The sequence below is a fragment of the Acanthochromis polyacanthus genome, chromosome 19 (genome assembly GCF_021347895.1).
Source record: "Acanthochromis polyacanthus isolate Apoly-LR-REF ecotype Palm Island chromosome 19, KAUST_Apoly_ChrSc, whole genome shotgun sequence".
In the NCBI taxonomy this organism is placed as follows: Eukaryota; Metazoa; Chordata; class Actinopteri; family Pomacentridae; genus Acanthochromis; species Acanthochromis polyacanthus.
Window position 1 is genome coordinate 17,731,900 of NC_067131.1, and position 20,291 is coordinate 17,752,190.

Below are 20,291 nucleotides of genomic sequence, written 5' to 3' on the forward strand. Positions count from 1 at the left end.
ACACATGTACAGTATGGAAAGGAATATGTAGCTGTGCACTATAACAGTATCTGTGTGTGTGTTGGGTGGGGGTTACTGGGGCAGGTTCACCAACAGATGGTCCATGATAATGCACAGTAAATGCTCAGCTATCTGCTGGATTGCAGTCAGAATATTCCAGAAGAGCAGAGCTTATCCAGTAACACACAGAGGCCACTGCTCCATGTAAACATCAGATACAAGAAATTTCTGTTTTGCAGCTTCTACTCATTTCAATATGACCATGAGCAAAAACAATGGCTGATATTAATATTACCTTTGGTCTCATTTGCTAATCAGTTAAAACACTGCAAAACAATATCCTAGTGATACTGTATATGCATTGAAATTCCACATATGCCACCTTTTTATTGATAATTTGTTGCTTATGTCCAATTGTTGATATGACTAAGTACAGAAAATGTCACTGCCATTCTGTATGCCAATGGTGATATGTGTGTGATTGTGTTTATTAGGGCCGGTCATTAGGTGAAAGCACTGCTGGGAGACATCGCAGACGGAGTTTCATGCCTCCCAGCTTCTTTGAAGACGACACCGTTGATTTCCCTGATGATCTAGATACTTCTTTTTTCACCAGAGTGAGTTGAGGCAACACATTCACACGTTGTTGCTCCTACAGCCTGCAATTACACAAACTGCTGTTGAGTTTTCTGTAGTTTTCCTTGAAGGCAAGCCATCCTTCTTTTCTGTGTTTGTTTGTGCGAGAATTAAGATAAAGGAATTTGTACTGTTTAGCTCATCCGAAAGATCAAACAGCTGATGTTTGGATCTTGGATTCAAAGCACCTTCTTGTAGTCTAAGCGTATGTCATGTAGTTAATGTCTATTCGCGCTTGTTTTGGACGCCTACTTCCTTGGTTTTCATCTTTGCAGGATGGCCTGCAGGATGAGTTGTCCAGTTATGCAGATGAAGTTTTTGAGACTCCGTCAGAGGCCGCCCTCAAACCGCTGGATGAGAGCGAGCTCACTGGAAGTGCCCTGGATAAGAATGAACTGGAGAGGAGTCACCTCATGCTGTCAGTTGAGATTTTTTTACTATATTTTTTATTTGCACATATGAAAGGAGATGAGAGGAGACACGAAAAGCCAAACTCGGTCAACTTTTACGTCACTTAAAATACCATCTTATGAGATTACTGAGTATATTATCATATGCCCTGACTTAAAAATCTCTTGTATTCATTTGGGGATTTTCCTCTCCCTGCGCCTTAATCCAGGCCTTTAGAGCGAGGATGGCGAAAGGCAAAAGATGGCTCTCTGGTCCAGCCTAAAGTGCGTCTCAGACAGGAGGTGGTGAGTGTCAACAGCCATCAGCAGCGAGGACAGAGAATCGCGGTTCCTGTTAAGAAGCTCTTCGCCCGAGAGAAGAGACCATACGGGCTGGGAATGGTCGGTCGCCTCACAAACCGGACGTACCGCAAGCGCATTGACAGCTATGTCAAGAGGCAGATTGAAGACATGGATGATCACAGGTAAGAGAGCTGAATCTGTTTTCTTTTGAGGATGATTGTCTTCTGATGTCAAATTATACACGTTTGGTGAAAAAAGCATTAAGTTCCCTCCTCCCTTCTGCAGGCCTTTTTTTACCTACTGGATCACATGTGTCCATTTACTTATAACCATTCTGGCTGTCACTATCTACGGCATTGCCCCTGTGGGCTTCTCTCAGCATGAAACTGTTGACTCTGTAAGTATACTCTACGCTCACTGTCATTATTCATAATGCCTTGGCTTGTTGTGTTGTGAGCAAGTTGTTAAATAATGTAATATTATTTTTCATTTTTGAGGTGTTGAGGAACAAGGGAGTTTATGAAAACGTTAAGTTTGTGCAACAACAAAACTTCTGGGTGGGTCCAAGCTCTGTAAGTACTTTTAATGCTCCATCTATCTACACATTTCTCTTTTTCAGCTCTGAAGTGTGGTCGTTTAGCTGGGAAATATGCAGCATATTATCCATATTATACTAGATCTATGATTTACCACCAACTTTGTTTTATATGATGGAATTGCAGGGTCATTTAGGTAACTTGTTTTGATTAAAATAAACAAATAATTAACACACTGAGTCAACTGTACCAGCTAACCATTTGTTGCAATTAAGGGTTTATGAAATGTAGGTATTTAGAAGTCTAAAAGTAATGGTTAAATGGTTAAAACAGACAGCTAGACAGTTAGCTCGAAGAAATTACAGCTAAATGGTGAGCATATTAGTTGAAATTGGTATTCATAAACATTAGTTTAGAGCAGGACAAATGGTTTAAATAGTTAGCTAAAAGTGTTGAATAAATTCCTGATATAGAATGCCTTACTACCAGTGATAGTTGAATTAGCTAAAAGTAATGGATACGGGATTTAATTAGCTACATTTAGAGGAACTGAATTAGAATTAGCAATTGAATAAATGTTTGAATTGAGCTAAAGAAATTGATAAGCTGTTGTTAGTGAATGACTAAATGACCGAAATTAGCTACATCAACTGATAAATTGCTACGATTAGCTTAACAAGAGATGAATTCTTGAATTAGTCAGTCAAAGTAATGGATAAATGACTGAAAATGTGAGGTAAAGAATTGGACAAATGTCTGAAATTAACAAAACAAAGTAATGAATTGTTGTTGGGTAAATAATGGATAACTGGCTTTCCTGAAAAGTAAATGTATTGTTGAATTAGTTAGCTAAAGTAATGAATAAATGACTGGAATTAGCTGAAGTACTCACAGAATTTTTTAAATGGTTAATTGAAAGTAATGTGTGAATGGTTAGTTAGCTAAAAGTCATGAAAGTTCGTTAGCTTACTGTAATGGATAAATGACTGAAATGTCCAGCTTCTCTTGTGGTATTAGTGCAACTGTGACCAAACTGACCAAAACATTGACTATTTAGTTGTGTAATTTAAAAACAAAAAATTAAAAGGCAACAGCCAACCAGCAGGTTTGAACGCAGAGCCTAATAGAATATAATACAATATATAGCAGTGATCATCAACTGGCGGCCCGCGGGCCGAATCCGGCCCGCCAAACCGTCCAATTCGGCCCGCGACTGGATTCCAAAATTGTGAGGATCAAAGAGAAAATATCATGTGGTCCACACTATTAAAGCAGTCAGTCCAGTCATTATTAAAGGATCTGTTTTCCACATCAACTTTTCGTTTCGTGGCCTCAGAGAGTGCCATTTTACCCGTGTTAAGAGGCCTTTTCCTGTCACTTCTGCGGTGTTTCTTTTTCAAGTGCTCTGTGAATAAAGTTGACTTGAGATGAGGCAAAATATCTCTATCACTCCTAGTGGTTGACTGTGGTACAGGTGATAGGAGCACTGACTAATAAAGGCTAAAAATGCCTTCAGTTTTGCAATGAAATGGAAAAAATATAAAAAATAAACATCAAATAATAATGTTATGCCAAAATTCGATTTTTATTTAATTTTTGTTTGAGGGTCCGGCCCCCAAAGTGACTGTCCGGTAAAATTCTGGGCCTCTGGCAAATATAGTTGGTGACCCCTGATATATAGTATCCAGCTAGGTAATATACAGCTGCTTAATTTTTTTCTAACACATTTGTAGCAGTAGGGTGGTGTCAATAAGGACGTGTATGAGTTTATTTAACAGGGTTACAAAAATAGGATTGACAGGAGAAACTAGTGGCCTACATCCACAGTAGTTTTTCTTACCAATGTTGCTCTGCCTGACCTGCAGGAAGCATTGATTCACCTAGGCGCCAAATTTTCCCCGTGCATGCGTCAAGACGAAGAAATCCACAGACTAATCCAAGAGAAGAAAACGAAAGAGAGGGAATCGGGCTGCTGTGTGAGGAACGATCGATCCGGCTGCCTGCAGACTTTACAAGAGGAGTGTTCGGTCAGTGAAACACCACCCTGAAGGAACCAAAACATTGGGCATTCATTTGAAAAGATTTTCATTGTTGATTACTGTCAGGCAAAACCTCCTGAACACACGTTGCCCCAGTGAGAACATCAGTGCTTATTGAACAGAAATGCATCTTAGTTTCCTCTGTCTGTCTGTGTTCTGCTGCAGACTACCCTGGCAGTGTGGGTGAAGTGGCCTCAGCATCCCAGCGCGCCGCATTTAAATGGAAAACTACGGCAACATGGTTCAGTCTGTCATCAGGACCCCAGGTAGTGTACAACTGCCGTCTACTTCAACCAGAAAACTCAGTGTGACTCTTGTCCCTGTGCTTTAATGGACTACACTTAGGAGGGCAGTTTGTTGCCGTTATCCTCATACTTTAGGCAAGAGCTGCAGTCTGCTGATACACTTAAGAGGCATCATTTTACTTCATGTGTGGACTGCATGGTCAGGACACAGTCGCCAACCCATAGACAGCAATGTTCACTGTTATTTCTATTATTGATTTTCTGACTTTTCCCATCGATTTTGTAGAATTTGTCTGGAGCCAGCCTCAGTTTCACCTCATGAGTGGCCTGACGACATCACCCAGTGGCCAGTGAGTACATTTGCATGTTGACAGTTAAAGCATTTAGTTGACTCTATTATACTACATATAAAGATTAGATACTCAGTAAGTCATGAGCTAACATTGGAGAGCTTTGCTAAAATGAAAACTAAATTATATGAACCCTGAACTCACAACGCGTACCTATAAAACCACAGTGATATAGTTAAGTATTTCATAAAACAGTTGAAAACAGCAGTGCAGGTTTGCTGGGTGCTTTACGAGGTAAAGGGAGTGTCACTAACAGATGGCTACAAAGGAGAATAATTAAATTGAAGGAGTTCACTTGAGGTGAAGCTCAGACACAATCATCTCCTTGTTTTTCTCTATCGTAAAAGTCGGCTGTTGCATAACTCCGCTTGTGGTTGTAATCTGTAGGTTTGTACACGGTACAACTCTGGGAATCACACCAACCTTCCCCACATAGACTGTACCATCACCGGTCGGCCCTGCTGCATCGGAACCAAAGGACGGTGAGAAGCTTGGAGGATTTGACTTGCTAGCGTATAGATTTCCTAAATCCATTGCCAGTGTTATGGTTGACCATTGTCATGTTTAAATATGATATATTTTGTGTTTGAACAATCCTTTTTTAATCTAGGGACAGAAAAGCAATTGGCACACCTCTCAGTTCCATAATATACTATAGAAAAATACTAAAAATGTTTTTTTTTAATAGTAGGGCAAAAAAGTATTTAGTCAGTCACCAATTGTGCAAGTTCTCCCACTTAAAATGATGACAGGTCTGTAATTTTCATCCTAGGTACACTTCAACTGTGAGAGACAGAATATGGGGAAAAAAATCCAGGAAATCTCATTGTAGGATTTTTAAAGAATTTATTTGTAAATTATGGTGGAAAATAAGTATTTGGTCAATAACAAAAGTCTGACTCAATACTTTGTAATATAACCTTTGTTGTCAATGACAGAGGTCAAATGTTTACAGTAGTTCTTCTCCAGGTTTGCACACACTGTAGCTGGTATTTTGGCCCATTCCTCCATGCAGATCTCCTCTAGAGCAGTGATGTTTTGGGGCTGTCTCCAGGCAACACGGACTTTTAACTCCCTCCACAGATTTTCTATGGAGTTGAGGTCTGGAGACTGGCTAGGCCACTCCAGGACTTTGAAATGCCTCTTACAGAGCCACTCCTTTGTTGCCCGAGTGGTATGTTTGGGATCATTGTCATGCTGGAAGACCCAGCCACGTTTCATCTTCAATGCTCTCACTGATGGAATGCATGGGGCTCAAAATCTCATGATACATGGCCCCATTCATTCTTTCCTTAACACGGATCAGTCGTCCTGTCCCCTTTGCAGAAAAACAGCCCCAAAGCATGATGTTTCCACCCCCATGCTTCACAGTAGGTATGGTGTTCTTGGGATGCAACTCAGCATTCTTCTTCCTCCAAACTCAACGAGTTGAGTTTATACCAAGTAGGGCTGCAACTAATGACGCGTCGACGAGTCGTCTGAGCACGATACGTCATCAAAAGCGGAAGTGAGTGTGAAATGCAACAGAAATCACCTTCCAACCGGAGCGCAGAACACGGACGGACGTCGGTGCTGCATCGTGCATGTATTATGTATGCACGATGCAGCGCGGATGTCCGCGTTATATCGTAAACATGGATGTCAGCGTTTACTATACAGCTGTATCTAAATGCGGATGTCCGCGCTGCATCGTGCATACATAATACATGCACAATGCAGCGCCGACGTTCGTCCGTGTTCCATGCTCCAGTCGTATGGTGATTTCTGTTGCATTGCGCGCTCACTTCCGCTTTTGATGACGTATCGCGCTCAGACGACTCGTCGACGCGTCGTTAGTTGCAGCCCTAATACCAAGAAGTTCGATTTTGGTTTCATCTGACCACATGACATTCTCCCAATCCTCTTCTGGATCATCCATATGCTCTCTGGCAAACTTCAGACGGGCCTGGACATGTACTGGCAGGGGGACACATCTGGCACTACAGGATTTGATTCCCTGACGGTGTAGTGTGTTACTGATGGTTTGTTTGTTACTTTGGTCCCAGCTCTCTGCAGGTCATTCACCATGTCCCCCCGTGTAGTTCTGGGATTTTTGCTCACCGTTCTCATGATCATTTTGAACCCACAGGATGAGATGTTGTGTGGAGCCCCAGATCGAGGGAGATTATCAGTGGTCTTGAATGTCTTCCGTTTTCTAATAATTACTCCCTCAGTTGATTTATTCACACCAAACTGCTTGTCTATTGTAGATTCACTCTTCCCAGCCTGGTCTAGGTATACAATTTTGGTGTCCTTCAACAGCTCTTTGGTCATGGTGGAGTTTGGAGTCTGACTGTTTGAGGCTGTGTTTGAGGCTCGTTATCTTTTATACAGATAACGAGTTCAAACAGGTGCCATCAATACAGGTAACGAGTGGAGGACAGAAGAGCTTCTTAAAGAAGAAGTTACAGGTCTGTGAGAGCCAGAGATCTTCCTTGTTTGTAGGTGACCAAATACTTATTTTCCACCATAATTTACAAATAAATTCTTTAAAAATCCTATAATGTGATTTGCTGGATTTTTTTCCATATTCTGTCTCTCACAGTTGAAGTGTACCTATGATGAAAATTCCAGACCTCTGTCATCATTTTAAGTGGGAGAACTTGCACAATTGGTGGCTGACTAAATACTTTTTTGCCCCGCTGTATTTAGTCAAATCCTATACATTTAATCATATTATTTTAAGCTAAAAGTTCTGTATTAATTTCATCTTAAAATTTTGAATTTTTCACAGTAAATTGAACCATGCATTTCATATTGCAGATGTGAAATCACTTCCAGAGAGTACTGTGACTTTATGCATGGCTACTTCCATGAGGAGGCGACACTTTGCTCACAGGTATGACAAACAGCTCATTTTGCAGAATTTGTTACCTTTTTCTAAACTGAGACCTTCTCATTTTTATTCAACAACTCAGTTGTAATCTAAAACCTGACTGCTCCAGGTGAGGCTTGAGCTCACAACTTCGGCATTGCTCTGCAGGTTACTGTCTTATAAGTACCGCGCGCTGACCGATTGTGCCACTGGAGCCTGCAGAGGGCTGTGAATTAAAGGGAGTTTGGACTGAATTCAGCAATGTTGTGTTTCTCCACATGGTGGCAGTGGAGCCTCACAGACTGACAGCTCCTCCAGTCCTGACTGTGTCCTCATTTTCTCTCTCAGGTGGCCTGTATGGACGATGTGTGTGGTTTGCTGCCTTTCCTCAACCCAGAGATCCCAGATCAGTTCTCCCGGCTGTGGCTGTCTCTGTTTCTTCATGCTGGGTGACTTTACTCATCTTTTTTGCACACCTCAGAAGTAGCTTTTTTTCGAAGGTTGATGTTCAAAACAATTTATTTGCCTAAATTATAGATAAGTTGAAATTGTAAAATTGTAGAAGGATTTGGTTCAGCATTAGTAATACCTTGTAGGCTGTATGTGTCTGTAGGATCCTGCACTGCCTGGTGTCGGTGTTGTTCCAGATGACTGTGCTGAGGGACCTAGAGAAGCTGGCTGGCTGGCTGAGAATCTCCATCATCTACATGTCAAGTGGCATCACTGGCAACTTGGCCTCTGCCATCTTCCTGCCCTACAGAGCAGAGGTACAAGCCAGCTGTATACAAAATACTGCATCCTACAAAACCCCAAAGCGTACAGGATTCAGTGAATAAATTTTATTACAAAAATACAGACACTGGTTTCATTTGGTGCATTCTTCTAAAATTATCTGTGCAAAACAATCATCAATCCATGTATTCTCTTTTTTCATCTTCGTCTCCCAGGTGGGTCCTGCTGGCAGCCAGTTCGGTATCCTGGCCTGTCTGTTTGTGGAGCTGTTTCAGAGCTGGCAGATCCTCGAGCGACCGTGGCGGGCGTTTGCTAAGCTGCTGGCCATCTCAGTCTTCTTCTTCTCCTTTGGTCTGCTTCCTTGGATCGACAACTTTGCCCACATCTGTGGTTTTGTGTCAGGATTCTTCCTGTCCTTTGCCTTCTTGCCATACATCAGGTAGGTTGTGAAAATGGATGATTGCAGCTCTTAGGTGTCTTGAGAAAGTTTACAGACAGATTAGAACTCTGTTTTTGTGTCATTAGATAGTTGAATAGAAAAATGAGCGAGACGATTTTTAATCAGCTTTAGCTACATGGAGCAGACATACAGTAGATCTACAGTGAAAGTAGGGTTGAATTTTGAGGAAATATACAAATTTCTTGTCATTTCCCAAAAGTTACATTGAAAGACTGATGCTACTCTGCTATGTATAGGCCAAATATGAAAGTGGAACTAGTTGCTAGTTAGCTTAGCGTAGCATTAACACTGTAAACAGGGAAGGCAACTTGCGTGGCACTGTTCAGAGTCTGAAAATCTGCTTCCAATCTTTATGCTAAGTTAACTGTCTACTAGGTGTAGCATCATGTTTTACAGACATATGAGAGTGGTGTTAGGCTTCTCATATATCTCTGTGATTCAAATTATGATGACCTTTAATGCAATGCTAAGAATTCTATCTTTATAACTTAAACTCAAATGTTCTGACAAAGTGTTTTATTTCAGACAACTGAAAACACAGGAACATAATGGGACAAAATCTGATTTTGGTTGCAATCCTTAATAATAAAGACATAAATATAATAATTCAGGGTAACTGAAATAAAAGGCAACGCCTGTCTAATAGCAACATTTAAGTTGTTCCAGTCCAAGTCAGTGGATAAGGCCCGCCAGTAAAACTTGCAGATTTGGGCATTTAGTGCAGAACATCACGAACTCTCTGAGAAAAATCTTGCACCTTTACAATGTGTATAAAACCCCATTGTGTTAATCTGACAGTGCCGTTATGGTGAATTTAATAATTATCTATAATTGTATCCAATTTGACAGCTAAGAGACATGTATTTCATATGACCGTCTTTGACCTGCTCATTTAACTCCATTATGGAATGACTAATGCTAATCGTATTTTTTTTAATCCCCAGCTTCGGGCGCTCTGATATGTACCGAAAACGAGTCCAGATCTGTGTGTTCTTGCTCATTTTCCTGGGTCTACTCTCTGCCCTTGCTGTTCTCTTCTACGTCTACCCTGTAAAATGCGACTGGTGCGAGTACCTCACCTGCATCCCCATCACAGACAAGTTCTGCGAGAAGTACGACCTAAACGCACACCTCCTCTGAACGTCAGTCTTTGGAATGTAACTGGACTGTTTCTGCACTGATGAAGTTAAAAAAATTAGACTTTAATGACCAGTTTTTCAGGATTTTGAATGGACCTCTGAATTCTACATGTAGCTTTTTTAGAAAGTACAAGAGAAACCCACTATGAAGAAAGACAATGCATGAAAGCCTTTAGGTATTTGACTTTTTAAAAATTCACGTGCATGAGAACAAAATGAACGATGTAAAGAAAAGGACTAACGGTTCGTGCGACTGATTTCTAGCTGATCAATGACTGGTCACACTGGAGGACAGTTACAGACTCTTGATTCCTTCCAAATTACTTACCTCTTCTCTTGTAAACAGCACCCCTTAGTGGCCAAAAGGAATTTTACAACCTGACACAGCTGCATGGGTGGAGCGGAGGATGTGTGTTTTATACTTTTTTACAGAAGTTCAAACTGTCTTTTCCTTTTACTTGATGTCCTTGGAGTTGATACTTGCCAAGAAATGAGGCCCTACAATACTTAAATGTGCCTTATTAAAATACAGACCCACACGCACGTCTTCTTATGCCGCGTTTATGTCAGCAACTTCTGACATTAACGTCTGGGGAAACCATAGACTGTATATAACACATGGATGCACTGTGACATCACCCATTGGTGTGGTGACTACAATTTTGAAGCCTCGAATTTGACTATATTTAACATTGCTACGCAAAGATCAAAATCAACATAGGAAACGAGCTTCACACCTGATCTACATGATGACCTTTTTACCGTAGCTAACATTGGGCCAGCTGCTGAAATAGATGCCCATAGGTAGCGGTGCACCAACTCAATCAGTCCAGGAAATCTGTCACCATTTACTTCCACCTCTAAATGTCTTAGATTTTGCAGATCATCCCTAATACCCTTCATGATTGTAGTTTGAATGTTGTTGGAAGCACATAGTCCTGCTGCTACTACACTTTAGCACCATTAGCACCTTCTCTCTACTGACAGCCTCACAGCTCCTGGCCTGTATTAGCATTTCAACATCCTAATTTAGCTTTAGCATTAGCCTCAGGTAGCTCGCTGATCCAAAAAGCTGCATAGTTTATCAAAACAACACCCACAGTTAGCAGTTAGACAGCAGTGAGATCAGCAAACACACCTGTAACGCTAACCAGGTACTGCAGCTAATTTGTCTTATCAATGACTATATTTTTAATCAATTAAATTATCAACTTCAATTAACTGTTAATCTTTATAACATTTCTACTGAGAATTATAACTTGTCAATCACAAGGTCGCTACACCATAAAGGACAGCCTGCTTTATTTTCTATTTACTTTAAATGAGACCATAATTGACTAAATAAACATTGTTCTATATTCTAAAAGTCTTGAAACATACAATTCAGACCATAAACCTACTAGGAAAACATTTACTTAGGTAACAAATCAAGTGAGAAGGGCTTTATTTTTTCATAGACTTCCATATAGTAGAACTTATTTTGCAACCAGAGGGGTCGCCCCGTGTTGGCTGCCACAAAGAATGCAGCTTTAAAGCACTTCTGCTTCACTTTACTTTTCTAACCAAGCCATTACATCCATCCTTTATATACAGTCTATGGCAGAAACTGCTTTTCACACTGAAAAAAATCATGTAAGATATGCTTTTACTTCAGTATTTGGTGGCTGAATTGCCATTTATTTGTTTACTACTCTGGAAACCTTTCTGCAACAGCCTTTAATGCACTTCAGCCACATTTGGATTGTTTTTTTTATATTCACTCTGTGTTAAATCTGTAAATACAACACATGTAGCTCCATTGTGAATAGCTGTTACGGAGGTGAAATTGTGTATGTGTGTGTTTTTTATTAAAGACGGTGGCGTTTTAGCTACCTGACAATAAGCAACGTCTGTCAGTGAGGATGTTTGTAGGAAGCTAAATGTGTATGCTGCAGGTGAGACTCACAACCTCAGCATCGCTCTGCAGGTTACAGGCTTATAAGGACCAAGCACTTGCCGATTGCACCACTGGAGCTGACAAGTTCAAAGCTTGGGTCATATTTACTCTTCCAAGAAACGTGGCGGAGTTATGTGATGATTGGCAAATGATTGTCTGTCTGTCTGTCTGTGCGCAACATTACTCAAAAACAGACTAACGGATTTGGATGGAATTTTCAGGGAAGGTCAGAAATGACACAAGGATCAAATGATTAGATTTTGGCAGTGATATGGTTTATAGTCTCCACAGATTTGTTAAAGATTTCTGTATCATTGCGAGCGGCGTCACTATAACTATGATAACAAGTGAACACTATGTCAGCTGTCTGCTGATGATCACACAATTGCGATCCTACTACAAATCGACTGTTGCGGACCTATCGGGACTTATGCGTCAGAAGTGATACAAGGAACAATTGATCAAATTGTTGGGGTGTTTGAGTCCCATCAATTACTGCCGCCCGTTACATATTTAGGTAATGCAATTTGGTATCCGTACAAAATGTACACCTGCATAACACACACCTGTGCTCAGCGCAAGGTCTTGTTGGTTGTGGGTTTTATTTGAATTAAATGGCTACATTCTATATTGCCATGATTTCTGCCACAAATCTTGGAAATGATACGGCTGAGCAGCCTTGGCAGAGTACTGTGCTCTTTGAGTTCTTTTGTTGTTGTCAAATGAATAACGGTGGTGAATGAACAGAGCTGATTCATGTCATGTGCTTTTCAAAAACTAGCCCTTCTTCATCAGGTTCTGCCACTCCACACTTATCCACTGATAGAAGCATCATTGCAAGTGTGACTTAGAAAGCAGCTCCAAGGTTTGGATTGTGAATTTAATCGGCTGTTTGTTATTTCCTTTGATTTGACTTTAAGGACTGTTAACTTGAGCAGTTTGTGTTTGAAAAGTGCCCTCTAGATGGCAACCCAAGACTAATCACTTCAAGGCTGAACGTGGCACAAAGTTGCAACATGACTGCTGCTTTGGGTATAAGGCTGAAATTACAGCAACATTGTTGTGATGTTCTTTGGGATTTGAATGTCATTAATTCAAGCAGACGGTTTATTAGCGTGCAGAACTCTTATTGGTGCCCCTTATGCTCCCTGTGTGTGTGCGTTTGTTCATCTTTACCTCTACCTTCTACTTCAGTATGCACACACTCACAAACACACACACACTGTGACATTTGCATGCACATGCACACACAGCACACACACGCAGTCCTCTGTCATTCATTAATTCTTGTCTGTAATTGAGTCTAAATAAGTGTGCACTTAAGTTAGAGGAGCTGAGAGGACGAACAGCACAAACACAGACGACGCTGATCTGCATACAGAATAAAACACAAGTTCTATTTGTGCAAACAGCTTGCATAAAGTAGAGTGTGATATTGTGGTAATGCGATGCACTTGCCCTACTTTGGCGTCTTGATTTTATAAAAGGTAGTTTCTAGAGGTACGGACCCGTAGCCTGTGGCCTACGGATACGGCACTTTCCATTTGCCAATCAGATACGCGAGATCTGGTCACGTGACTCCCGGTAGACGCTGGAGGTACGGACTGTAGCATCGGTACTACAGGTACGGACCCTAAACCTAACACTAACCCTAACCTTAACCTTTGCTTACCTTTCAACAGTTTGCAGTGGTTAGCAGCTTCTTGACTCGCGAGACTCACATACGGGTCTGTATCTGTCAGGCAAATGGAAAGTGCCGTATCCGTAGCCCACAGGCTACGGGTACGGGTCCGTATCTGTTGACACTACCTTTATAAAAATGTAGAACAGCAATACAAAGTACAAGTTAAACAACATAAAATGGTGGTTTATATTATCTTTATGGGTTAGTACGATTTTAAAAGTTTGCATCAACATTCAGCTTTGACGAGCAATTACAAGATATGAGTGCAAACATGAAAGAAAAAGCATGTAAATTCATTTTATAGGACTGCAGTCCAGTGTTTTCTTTTTCCATATGCATAGAAATAGAGAATGAGTGAGTGATGGAGACCTTTGCTATGGCTAGCCGATCTTATTGAATATCAAACAATTTGACATTTTGCTCATCTGGTTACATAAGGCCAGCAGGAATCACTCTTCAGCTTTTTATAGTGACCTTTTGAAGTTTTGTCATTCATGTGAGCAGAAGCAGCTCAAACTGGCCGAAGTACATCAGCTGAAGTGACCCAGCAAAAAGAGGAAACATGGGGACTGTTTAAAACAACTGGAACAGCGGCTGGTTAGCTTAGCTTAGCACAAAGACTGAGGGCGAAGTGACTTTCTGAGAAGTAAAAATGGATTAAAAGAAAGATGTGATTCATGGGATCAGTGACTTCCTGGAGTGTTGTCTTCATTATGAGCTCGCTAGGCCAATGATATGATAGAACAGAAAGCTGAGTGTTTCTGGGTTGCTTTTCCTTTAGAGACCATGACTCAAACATGGTGAACAGTGGTGAGAGGTCTTTGTGCTTTGATTTTTCCAGAATGAAAAAAGAAATATTTGAGTAATTTATTAATTTCATAGCAGCAGATTCAATATTGTTAGTTTAAAAAGTGAAATCAGACATAAGGTGAATTATATGGTAATAAATGCATATTTAGAGGCAGCTTCCAGGCATATCGTTAGTTGTGAGTTGCGTCTTTGATAACTTTGTCCTCCAACCGTCTCATACCGAGTTCATTTTGACATCACATACCAACGTTTAGCTGTGAGTTACAAAATCTGTTTGACGGATATTTATCATTTATAATAATGTTCTTCTAAGGTTAAATGTTAACATGTCATAATGTTTTACCTGCAACATTCAGAGGATGCTTTAAGGATCCTAGATGATAATATTCTCAAACCAACATTCACAATATGTTCTCAAAGTGCTATCAAGGTCATCAAATGGCTGCATAAAACGTTTCTGTAATGTGATATAATAACTAATGTGGAACATTTTCCCTGCAGTATTTTGAGGAGGTTTTGGGGATGTTGCCAACATAAGAATGTTCTATAAAACATTTCCTTAATGCTACATGACAGCAAAAGGAAGAACATATTCATTGCAACATTGGCAAGATGTTTTAAGAATGTTAGGGCATAATGGTTCAACAATGTTATCACCAAACTGTTTTAGAATAGCATTGAGAACGTTATCTTACCTCTAAGGAGAACAAAAACTTTTACGACTGAAATCACTGTTAGAGTTTCTCAGAACGGTTTTACAACAACAACAAAAAAGTATCTAGCTCGGTGTTATGGTGACAAACTTTTTAGCTCACAGTTGCACATACTTTAGATGCTATGATTAGTATTTATATGGAATTGTGTTTCTGGCCAGCTGACAAATGGAAGTTTTTAAGAATCACCACCAACCTCTGAGGTATGAGCTGCTAACCAGAAAAAACAATTGATTTAATGTAATTGTATGTGACTGCGTGGCCCAACGGATAAGGCGTCTGACTTCGGATCAGAAGATTGAGGGTTCGAATCCCTTCGTGGTTGGATTTAAGTTAATACAGTATGTAGTTCAAGAATCTGAGCTCAAAGTTGTTGCTATCAGTTCTGCTCTTGAATTACCCAGAGGAGAATGATTAAAGTATCTTTATAAACAGCTGTCTATGGATGCAAATGTCCAATGTGTTTCTTAGCCAATAATTAGCAGCCTTACCAATTACTTAACTTGAAATGAAATCAGGTGATAACACCCAGCGTCCTGATGAAACTGCTGTGAATGTAGAGCCGCTTATATCACATGAGATGGGCCACTCTACAGCTTTAGACAATCAGCTTGTAGTCATACCGTCATATTGCAAACAGCTACAAGACAAACGCTCAGGTTGGAAGGCATTAAGCATCACAGGAGACTTTCTCATTGTCGCACTTTACTTGCTAAAGTCTCACAATACCCACAATACTCTCCTTGCTTGTCAACACGGAATTGCTGGTAGAAGCTGTGACGGCCTCCTTAGGTGACCCGAACAGTAAGAGGTGGCACAACCCGGTATTACAGCTAATTCACAATATTTTTTTGCTAGCAATCATGCCATTTGTTTTCTCCCTTAAGTATTTTCAGTCAGGTAAATTACCAACAGCAAATTATTGAAAAAGAATGAATCATTAACATCCTCACAGCTGTCTGCTGCTGCTGCTGGAACTGATGCTGTGAGAGCCGTGGGAGTCAATCAAAACAGAATAATAATTCTGAATGTGTACATTATGACTTACCCAAAAAAAGTAATAATTTGATACATATAGCTATTTTAAACAAAGTCTAAATGTCATTACGACTTAAAGACGACTAGGTTTAAACTAAACACAGAGATAAACTGTGTGATTTAATGTGATTTGTCTTCTGTCTCTTTGTTCTCATTGGTGGAGCAGCTAATAGTGACAAATTAATGACCCTGCCAACACACGAATCCTGAAAAATCATCTCGGCACTCATCTTATTCTGTCATCTAGTGGCTGCTTGGCCTAATAGAGGCAGCACCCAAAGCCATTAACCCCCCTCCCCCCGCAGACTCCTCATAGGAAATTATCTCTCCCCTCTCTCCCCACCTCTTCCCCCCCACACACCTCCACACTTATCCCTTCTCCGATCCAAACTCCATCCTATCACGTCCTCCTCTCCTCCTGTCCATTTCATGCCTCCCTATTTCCATCACTTATTCATCATTTGGTTTTTCCAGTCCTCCCCTCCTCCGCCTCCTCCTCCTCCTCCTCCTCCTCCTGCACCCCCGGCTCTCCATCAAGTCTCCTATAGAGATGGTAATGTGACATGAAGAGGACGGTATCTACGAGCCATTGATCAGCATCAAACGAGACACACTTAGATGCCCCTTAGAAAGACGTCGCCCCTCCTCCACCTCTTCCTTGTCCTCCACCTTCTTGCTTAATTTCAGAGTGGTTGCCTGTTTTTTTCTTAGGGAGAAAACTTCCTACTTCACTTGCAGGTGTTCACGATAGATAGATAGATAGATAGATAGATAGATAGATAGATAGATAGATAGATAGATAGATAGATAGATAGGCGACCCTGAAACGGGACCCTGACAGCTGGCCAACAGGTGGCTACTGACAGACCCTCTCTCTTCATTGTGCCTGGAACAAACCAAGACACACACTCACACACAACACACTCCTCAGACTCTGGCCATCAGGTGAAGGAGGCCAAGCAAAGGGGGAGGGGTTGGGTTGTATGTGTGTGTATGTGTGAGAGAGAAAGAGAGAGAGAGAGAGAGAGAGAGAGAGGGTGAGGGGGGAGGGTTGAGGCAGGCCCATCACACACCTGTCTGATGATCCCACCTATGGCAGAGCTGATGGAGAGTAATGTTATAGCACCTTCACACACACACACACACCTCCCCCCGACATGGTCCCATATACCACCTGGACTGACGAAGACAAGGCCCTTCCTGACAGTGTGTGTGTGTGTGTGTGTGTGTGTGTGTGTGTGTTTTGACTGAGGTGTAAATCTTACTCTTGTGTCTAGTTTTAATTGGCTACATCCATCAATACCGCAGATACACAAGTTATCTCACAGTCTCCACTAGAAGCCTCTATAAATGCCTTTTTAACTGCGGCACAGAGAGGATATATGCATGAAATCCAGACATAGCGCTACAGGCCGTCATTTTTACTGTAGGGCTTTTTCAGGTGTGGCTTTTCCACTATTTCATTTTTGTATGACTGTATGACTGGTTTGAGTAATGGCACAAAGATCTAAGCTAGTACGTACAACGAAAAGGAAAATCGTTTTCAGACAGGATCATTCACACAAACCCATCACATTGACAGAGAACCATATGAAATTTTTCATATTCGTGAGACTGGACGGTACACCAAGTAATGTAAAATATTTACTCCGCCAAGGGAAGTGGTGACGATCGGCGTACATTTGTCTGTTTGTCTGTGCGCAACAATGCTGAAAAACAGACCAACTTGGATGAAATTTTCAGGGAAGGTCACAAATGACACAAGGACCAAGTGATTAGATTTCGGCAGTGATGCGTCTTACAGTCTGGATCCATGGATTTGTTAAATTTCTGTTTCATTGCGGGATAGAAGCATGGCATCACTGTAACTATGACAACAAGTGAACGCTACGTCAGCTGCCTGCTGACGATCACCTGATTGCGGTCCTACTACAAATGGACTGCTGCAGACTTTTTGGGAATAGCTATAGGATCCGTTTTTCCTGCATGTAAATGCGCCGCATCTGAAAATTGCCCCACTAGGTGGTCACATGACAGCGCTTTCAGCTTCAGTCTGGCAGATGCGTCGGACCAACACGGCGGCTCGGTCGCAAACTTTCTCTTTTCTTGTTTCTGAAAGCAACTGAGGCGAGAAATAAGCTGTGCAGTTGCTCAATCTGTCGTCGTTTTGGCTGAGTGACGGCTAGTTTAGAAGTTTGCTAAAAGTTTCGCGATGCGTTTAACCTCCGCTGGCCGCACTGAATTTGTATAGAGTACAAGTCAAGTCAAGTCAACTTTATGCAAATGCAGCCTGCTCCGGAGAGACACTCTGGATAGCAGCTTGAAATGCACTACAATGGAACCAGCATGGAACGTGGTGTGTTTTGCATAGACAATAAAATAGAACACAGGAAATTGACGGATCCAGTGGACACGTACCATTATCTGTCGGAAATTAAACAACAGCTGAGCAGCCTTACTGAGCTCTCTGAGCGCTTTCCTTGATATTAATGCACTAATTAACAAAATTTTCACGTATTATTTTCTATATTTTGTCATTGTGACTACTACTCTATCAACAATAAAGCAAATATCTAAAAACAAATGATTTACAGTTGGGGAAGTAGTATTTATTCTTCCATGTCAGTTGGAATTGTTTTATGCTGTCTGGGTGCAAAGATACCCATCGTTTGATGCCGATCAATGGCTCGTAGGTACCATCCTCTTCATGTCACATTACCATAAATCACCTCAATGAAATTCTTTTCAATATACTTCAAAATGCACAATAGCATACAATGTAGAAACACAGCTGTAGAGTTACAGGTTAACGCTTCTTCAATGTGTGATTTTTTTTGTGAACTGGTGGTCACATCTAAGCTGATATCCACAGACAAAACTCATTTTCTATATATAATAAAGGACACACAAAATTTAAGTACATTTCTGTGCTTGTCATTCACAGAGTATTGTAAATGGGTTTGAAATTTCTACATGCGTATGTATTGTGTGTATAGGTCTTAGTTTAGATGTCTGATGTTCCATCTTATCTTATTGTATCAGTGAGTTGCAGTTCATTTGCATTTCTTACATCTGAAAAGTGATTAGTTTTAAAGGGAGACACTTCAGATGAATCAGTTAAAATCTGTAACTAATAAATGTCACCATGGAACTTCCTCACTTGATCTCTTACAATAAGACGATTTTTTTTCTATGTTTTCTGAAGTTATAAATTTAAAGATGTAAATGAGACAATGTTTTGTTAATATGGGCAAATTTGCATGAATTTTTATTGACCATTGAAAAAACTTTACTTATTGTTTCCTTTTGATTCTATATTCAAGTCAAAGTTTAGTTTTTGTGGGGATTCTGGAAATGTGATTATCATTTCACAAATCACAAAAAATACCAGAAAAAAATTAATAAATTGCCATGTCGTTTAGAATAATATGTTCTTGGTATTAGGCTATGACTCATGCATGAACAAATCCCTTTATTGAAACCTTCAGCGCGTAGACAGGAATACAATGGGAAAGTGTGGTGTATGTAAGTGCTGCTGAAGTGGATATTTCTTTCTCGAAGTGTGAGAAAAAACTCAAGATATGTATTATAAATTTAATCTTAACAAGCAACTTGACCAAGTGCAGTAAATTATGCACTTAAATGTGTATTTCTGCATGTATTTTTTTCACTAGTCTGTTGAATTCCAAGATTTCCAAACTGACCATGGTATGGAAAAAGATTAAGCCTGTAGGACAGAGAAAACCTTATGATGCTTTCCATGAATTTGTTGCCTCCTTGTAGGATAAAGCTGCTGTTATGGAGTTTGCAATATGCAACACCACCATGTGCTAATATCTTTGGAGATTGTGTCAGCAGGGGCAAAGCCACAGGAAACAGTCAGATCTTAAATGGTCCTGCATCACTTATTGAGAGCTGGTCTCCATCCACACACACATTTCACTGTCATCTCCAGAGGACAACCCTCCTCTATCCTGCCATGTGTCCTCCAGCCGTCCTGAAGATTTGCTCTTATCCTGCACTCATTGGCTCACAGTCACTAATTACACACACACACACACACACACACACACACACACACACACACACACACACACACACACACACACACACACAGATACTATGTTTTTCTATCATTGTGGGGACATACCATTGACTCCCATTCATATCTAACCCCTAACCCTAACCCTTACCCTAACCTTAACCCAGACCAAAACGATGCCTAACCCTAAAGAAACGTTTTTTGCACTTTTACTTTTTTCAGTAACAACAACATGGCCAAGAAAACACTGTTTAAACTTGTGGGGACCGGAATGAGGTCCCCACAAGTGACATAGTTTTCGGTTTTCCTACAGTTGTGGGGACATTTGGTCCCCACAACTGTAGGAATAGCCAGCACCTGTAGCCAGCACCTGTGGTATAGCCAG

At 40.7% G+C, this 20,291-nt stretch overlaps 1 protein-coding gene and 1 non-coding gene across 5 annotated transcripts in view; both read left to right on the forward strand.

Annotated features, from left to right (window-relative positions):
• Nucleotides 1–11,565, forward strand: part of rhbdf1b (rhomboid 5 homolog 1b (Drosophila)) — a 72,535-nt gene extending 60,970 nt beyond the window's left edge. For all 4 annotated transcript variants that reach the window (XM_051939526.1, XM_051939527.1, XM_051939528.1 and 1 more), the window contains 14 exons: nt 495–617; nt 912–1,054; nt 1,256–1,510; nt 1,614–1,725; nt 1,826–1,900; nt 3,730–3,891; nt 4,069–4,169; nt 4,435–4,498; nt 4,886–4,980; nt 7,301–7,376; nt 7,701–7,801; nt 7,966–8,119; nt 8,300–8,523; nt 9,489–11,565. In XM_051939526.1, the coding sequence (XP_051795486.1) occupies nt 495–617; nt 912–1,054; nt 1,256–1,510; nt 1,614–1,725; nt 1,826–1,900; nt 3,730–3,891; nt 4,069–4,169; nt 4,435–4,498; nt 4,886–4,980; nt 7,301–7,376; nt 7,701–7,801; nt 7,966–8,119; nt 8,300–8,523; nt 9,489–9,684 (1,881 nt within the window). In that variant the 3' untranslated portion in view covers nt 9,685–11,565. The remainder of the gene's footprint in view (nt 1–494; nt 618–911; nt 1,055–1,255; nt 1,511–1,613; nt 1,726–1,825; nt 1,901–3,729; nt 3,892–4,068; nt 4,170–4,434; nt 4,499–4,885; nt 4,981–7,300; nt 7,377–7,700; nt 7,802–7,965; nt 8,120–8,299; nt 8,524–9,488) is intronic.
• A 3,513-nt stretch (nt 11,566–15,078) lies between these two features.
• On the forward strand, nt 15,079–15,151 carry trnar-ucg (transfer RNA arginine (anticodon UCG)). Its single transcript has one exon. It is a non-coding gene; the product is annotated as a tRNA-Arg (tRNA).
• The last annotated feature ends 5,140 nt before the right edge of the window (nt 15,152–20,291 follow it).